This window comes from Pyrus communis, chromosome 15, assembly GCF_963583255.1.
Source record: "Pyrus communis chromosome 15, drPyrComm1.1, whole genome shotgun sequence".
NCBI classification, from domain to species: Eukaryota; Viridiplantae; Streptophyta; class Magnoliopsida; order Rosales; family Rosaceae; genus Pyrus; species Pyrus communis.
In genome coordinates, this window is record NC_084817.1 from 11,753,003 (window position 1) to 11,759,002 (window position 6,000).

General features: G+C 37.7%; 1 protein-coding gene across 2 annotated transcripts; it reads right to left on the reverse strand.

Moving 5' to 3' along the window:
- Window positions 1–232: 232 nt before the first annotated feature.
- Window positions 233–4,331, reverse strand: LOC137717972 (calcium uptake protein, mitochondrial-like). 2 transcript variants are annotated; one of them, XM_068457497.1, is made up of 7 exons: window positions 3,902–4,331; window positions 3,395–3,462; window positions 2,642–2,865; window positions 2,481–2,564; window positions 2,168–2,381; window positions 1,315–1,611; window positions 233–1,103 (listed from the first exon to the last, which is right to left on the reverse strand). In XM_068457497.1, exons 1-7 carry the CDS (start codon window positions 4,269–4,271, stop codon window positions 1,044–1,046), a joined length of 1,317 nt encoding a protein of 438 aa, XP_068313598.1. In that variant the 5' UTR covers window positions 4,272–4,331; the 3' UTR covers window positions 233–1,043. The 2 variants fall into 2 exon arrangements, with proteins under 2 accessions (XP_068313598.1, XP_068313597.1); XM_068457496.1 differs by having other exon boundaries at window positions 237–1,211.
- Window positions 4,332–6,000: the final 1,669 nt, after the last annotated feature.

The following is a 6,000-nucleotide window of genomic DNA, read 5'->3' on the forward strand; positions in this document are numbered from 1 at the left end:
TTACAAGTCCCTTGCAATTTAACTAAAATGTTTACAATGCTTGGTTTGTTAACGATTATTTTGAAGTGATAATAATAATTTTTAATTTGTTCAAATGTAACGTTGTTTTGGTAAATAGCACGTTCAATGCCTTAGGCATGGATGACTACATGCGGAACCCATTATGGATCAATAGAGAGAGTACATTCACACACACGTGTACGACTGACGTATCCTCGTTCTAATAGCAATGTCATCCTCATGATTGTGTGTTTGGTAAATTTAGATATTACATACCAGTGGGGATGGTTCAGATAATGCAAGTAATAATACCGGTGGCAATGTTGACCTACATGTACTAGCAGCTCACATGCAGGATGGTTCTTGTGTGCGGCGGCCGGTAGAGGGCATCAGACTCGTCCGAGTGGGATCGGCTTGGGGTCAGTGGGGCCAAATAAATACGGTCCTGCTGTTCTTGGAGCGTGGCGGATAGAATTAAGCGTCCCATTTGCCAGACCCAAGAATTTCTCCACATGTAGATCTAGAGTAGGGACTAGAATAGAATCGAGAATTTGCAATAATTGGTTGAAACAAAATGCAACGTTCATAGCTTTCTTAAAAATCAAACAAAACGACATTAATAGAAGCAATCTGTGTCTGAATCATAACAAAAATTCACGACTTTTCAGTTTCCTTTGTGGGACAGCAAGCAAACTGCACAACAAAGGAAGTATTTTATCTAAATACACGTTACACAAAAATGAAACTTCGAACTTTACATTAAACAGGGGCCAGGGTTGTGGAAATAACTTGCGCTTAACATGTTGTATGCTCCTTCTCTCTTTATTACTCTCGTCGCATGATTAGAGAGATAGAGGTGTATACAACATGTGAGAAACAAGTTTCTATCAAAAAAAGCACAACAATAGTTGATGCTTGTCGCCGTTAGAGCTATGATTTAATCTTAGCTACTTACAGTTTATGATTTACGAATTACAAGAGGATTGAGCCCCCTTGAGCTATCAAACTGGTATCATCCTACCGACGGTTCCAGGCAGCCAGGTTCAAGAGTCATGAATCATGATTCCTGTCTCCACCTGTTGAGCAACGTCCATTCCCCGTCGCTGTAAAACTCTAACAAACTCATCTAAGCTTAAATTTCCATCTTGGTTAAAATCGAACAATTGGAATACAATATCCACTACATTATCAGTGAGAGATACATCGCATACCTGAAATTGTACGCATCATTCAATCAACAATATTACAATAAATAATTTGGATTTGATCTGTTGTTATGGAAATCAGAGAAATAAACAAAGATCAGCGTCTTACATGAGAAGCAGCACGTTGGAAATCTTCTCGTGTTAGCATGCCATTGGCTTTGCCATAGCTGAAAAGGGCCAAAGAAAAAGGCTGCAGTTTTTTACGAAGCTCGGCAAAGTTTTTGAACTCCTCAAATGTGATGCGCACATCTCTAAGATGTGGTTTATTGCTCAATTCCTCAACCCGATCAAGCAAATTGCTTAGATGACACATGTCGGCAGAAGCAACCATGGACAAAGCAAAGTCCTTTGCCAATATGGTTCCTCGCAATTTATAATCATAGTGGGAAAACTCCAACCTCACCATCTACAAAGGCATTTAAAAAGTCCGATACAGTGAAGATAAGAACAAGTTTCTAAGGGAAAATACATTCCAAGCATTCCGTAATCAAGCATGCATTGTGGTTTGACTGAATTGAAAATGATATTCAACTGTCTGCCTCTGCACTCCTCACTAAAAGTTTACTTTTTTTACTATAAAACGGGGTAGCATCATCAACCAAATGAGTACGGCGAAGTAAGTTCCAAAAATCTCGTAGTGTTGTAATATAAGGTCAGGCCGAAGAATCAAACAAGAAACCCTAGACTGGAAGAATTCCATTTGTATTCTTCTAGATGTATATTAGCCCTTACAAATATAATTTGAGTGCTCCTATTTAGTCCCCGTAATTTACTCAGTAAGCCCCCCTTTCTTTTTGTAAATTGTTTTACCCAAATTTGGATAACAAATGCACACCAGAAAACGTATATCAGGTCTGTCATGTCTGAAAGTATAATGCCAATTTTATGCAATAAGTACCATCTAGGAAAGTTCAACACAAATCAAATATTATAAAATTCAATGAAAAGGATCGGGGACTTACTTCATCCTGTAAATCTCTCAAAAATTTGACAAATTTATCAATTTCAAGGGAATCCTTCCCATCTTTACCGAAAAAGTACTCCAGAAGTCCTCCATCTTCTACAGAACCATTGACTTTTAGCCCAGTTCGAAGTCCATCCCTGTGGTAAGCTCCCTGTCTATTGCAGACTCGCATCAAAGCCATCACTTTCTTGAACTCTTCCTTGTCAATTTGTCTACGTATCGATATATAGAGTCGGATCAGATTCACAACCATAGTGGAAATAAGGAAGGACAATTAGGAAAATTAGCTTGAAATTTGTGCGAGTACTAACCCACTATCATCGAGGTCAAACATTTTAAAAGCGACAGAGAAACTTGATTCTGGGATGCTTAGTAGTGTTACAAAGAAAATATACCTGTGACAAAGATCCTTGTTAGAGGGAGAAAAAAGATCCAACATTGTTTACCTCATAACCTGTAAAAGTAAACTCACTCTTTAAAAGAAATATGTCCATCATTGTTTACATCAAAAAGCATGAAAAATTCAGAAGGAGAACAGCGCAAATCACCAGGATTCCTTTCCCCTCTCAAATATCCATCTCTAACAAGGTTGGACTCAGATGGAGGGAAGACGGGAACAATTGCCCTCATAAGATCTCCCGGTCTCATAAGTAACTCTCCATCTGGCATACTAGAAGACGCAAAGTACTCAAAAACCTTCAAGTAATACAACAAAGGTCATCCGTCAACAGGAAATTATATCATGAGATAATTCTCCTTAAGAAAAGTTTAACTCGAGTTTTCAAGCACATTATTGTTCCAAGGAGAAAGATAACAGTTTTGGAAAAACAGAGAGACGGAGAGATGCTACAACACAAGGATACAACTAAACGTGATAATTCCTATGGTGGTCAGTATCCCCGAGCCATGACATCTACGCCATCCAACATTATCAACTAAACTTACATTTTTTTTTTTTTTTCACCTTCCTCTCGAAACTCCTTCAATACTATCACTTATTTTCGAGGCTTACTTAAATTACTGTGCAATGGCAAGTCGCCATTTACTACAATGGTGAAAAAGTGTTGAGCTATTGATTTTGTTACAAATCTATATTTTGACATAAACAAAAACAAAAAACACTTACTGTGCAATGATAAAAATTCCAAATTAGGCTTATATAAAAAATGAACTAACAGATAATCAGTAATTAATTATGTTGTAATACCAAATTAATACTGAGTACCTTCTCCGGCGGACTCCGCAACCTTATGCGTTTCTCATAGTTGAAGAAAATCTTTCTCCTATACGCATCTGCAGTAACCCAATTTACAAATTACAGGGGTGTATTCAATTGCGAATTTTAGAGATTTTAATGGATTTATAAATCCATGGATTTTCGCAGAGTTTAATTGATTTGTGGAGATTTCATAGAAACTTTTGATTCAATTCTCTCAAAATCTCACGGGAAGAGGTGAGATTTGTGGATGCTTAAAATACACTACAAAATCTCTCTAATTCTCTCTAATTCTTCAACTTTTTCAAATTCTTTAAAATCAATTTCTAATTGAATACACCTAGAATGTTATAAACTTCTTTAAAATTCTAATTGAATACACCCGGATTCATACAGGTTGAATTTCAGAAAATCACTGAAAATCCTAATTGAATACCCTAAATTCATTAAAAGAATTATCAAAAGATAAATGACAAAATTGAAATGTTCGAAATAATCAGAAGCCACTCCACTTACCTCCGAAGATGAACCCAGGGGCACCTTCGGGCAACGACAACTTCCGAAACAATGACCGCGACGGCCGATCCTCAACCGCCAATCCCGACTCCGCCGTTGACCAGTCAGCGAACGACGACGTTTTGAAGAAATCGGAATCGGGGGAGGACCAGTAGAGAAGCCCTACTCCCGAGCCCACCGCGAAGCCGGAGATCCATTTGAGGAACGAGCCATCGAAGGGGGTTTGGGGAGGGTGTGACTCGACGTTCGAGGCGCCGATCAGAGAGAGCGGCGACGGCGACGACGGTTGTGTTGAACCGGAAAGGTGGCGGATTGGGAGGCGTTGGTGGATGAACGATGTGGGTCGAGTTAGGGAAGGTAAGCGGGACATGGGAAATTTTGCGCGAAATGTTGTGCAGAGAGAGGGAGGACGGAGACGACGACGTTGTGAAAGTTAGTTGGAGAAGGAAATGATGATAAGGGGATCTAAGCCGTTGGATTTTTTAGATTAAAATCGGGGGCGGGAAAGTATGGGCCTGATAAGGCCCAAATTTGATTGAACCTTGCTTTTTTATTCTTTGGTGAATAGCCCAAATATTTTACAAGACTTGGGCTCGAGATAAAGCCGATTCAACTTCTTTTAAATTTTTGGTTATTTTTGGATGAAATTTTTACTTTGCTTCCCAACTTAAGAAAAAAAAAAAGTTGGTGAAGTTTTGTGAAAAATTTCGTGGACTAGAGCACCTATAATTTGAGGTCATGAAAATTAAACTAGGAGTAAAATTTATGGACTATTATTACAATTTAGCCGAATTGAAAATACTATTATTTCTTTATTAAAAAATTAGTGTTTGTACCTGATTTTGCATTCAACTCATAGGTTTGGAGCCATCAGATTAATAGAAGGTCATGATGATATTTAATAACCTTTTTTAGATATTATTATCTAATCGGTTATTGGCAATTATCTTACTAGTGCTTGAGAATCAAGATTGACTTTTGGATGGAGTTTGAATTAATTGTATAAAAGGACTAGGTTCATAATCCTAGTTTGAGTTGACGGCGAGGCTTGTTGATGGAGTTTCGGCCAAAAATAATTTCATGTTCACAGGATATGCCAAGGAATTGGAATATTATTATAATTATAACACTCAGTAGGCTTGGGCACCAAGAAATTTATACTATAAATACAGAAGCATTGGCAACGTGGAGAAAGACCTTCAACTTAGCTCAACAAACAAATGTTCTGCTCAAAACCTTGCTCTATGCGAACCTTTATGTCATGCCCCAACGCACGAATAAGAACTATTCACGAGCTAGGCTTAAAAATATATTTTTGTAGTGAAAGAATCCCTACTAACTTACATGCCAAAAATATGGGTTTTTGTACATATAAAAGAGAACCAATAAAATCATTACATTTAAAATAAAAATAATTATGCACACATAAATATATAAATATATATATGTATATATATATATATATATTAACATACGGGGTATTACACTTTCTCAAGCCTGAGAGATTGCTAATTATCCTCCCCCTTTTTGTCAACACATTTTTTGTTGGGATTAACAACACTATATTGACCATCAGAGACATTTTCAGTTTGGATTAACAACACTGGAACCGAAAAATCAAGCAATTTAGGAGCATTTTCGGTTTGGAGTAAAATACTTCTTCTGGTTGTTTGGTTATCTAATATCGAAGTCTCAGTCGACGGAGAGTTTTTAGCTCTTTCGCCTAGACAAGATCATCTCATTAGATTCTCGGCAAAGTGAGGTATTACTAGGTTACCTCGTGGTCGGCACAGATGAAAGCCGAACCAATTATTAAACTTCGTAGTGATCTAGCAACCTTGTCTTCAGGTTCTAGGACCCAAGGTTGAGATGCATTCCTTCATCGGCCGTGATCACTCAAGTACTGAAGTCAAGAGCGCATTCGACACCACCACCACCACACCACCAAATTTATGTAAAAAGTCTATGAATTCTATAGAAATTATTACATAAATGAAATAATCTAGAGAGGGGAAGAGGGAAACTGGAGGGCCTTTGAGATTGATCTTTGCCTCCAACTTTGTACTTTCGACTTTTGTTCAGTGAACTAAAGATCATAG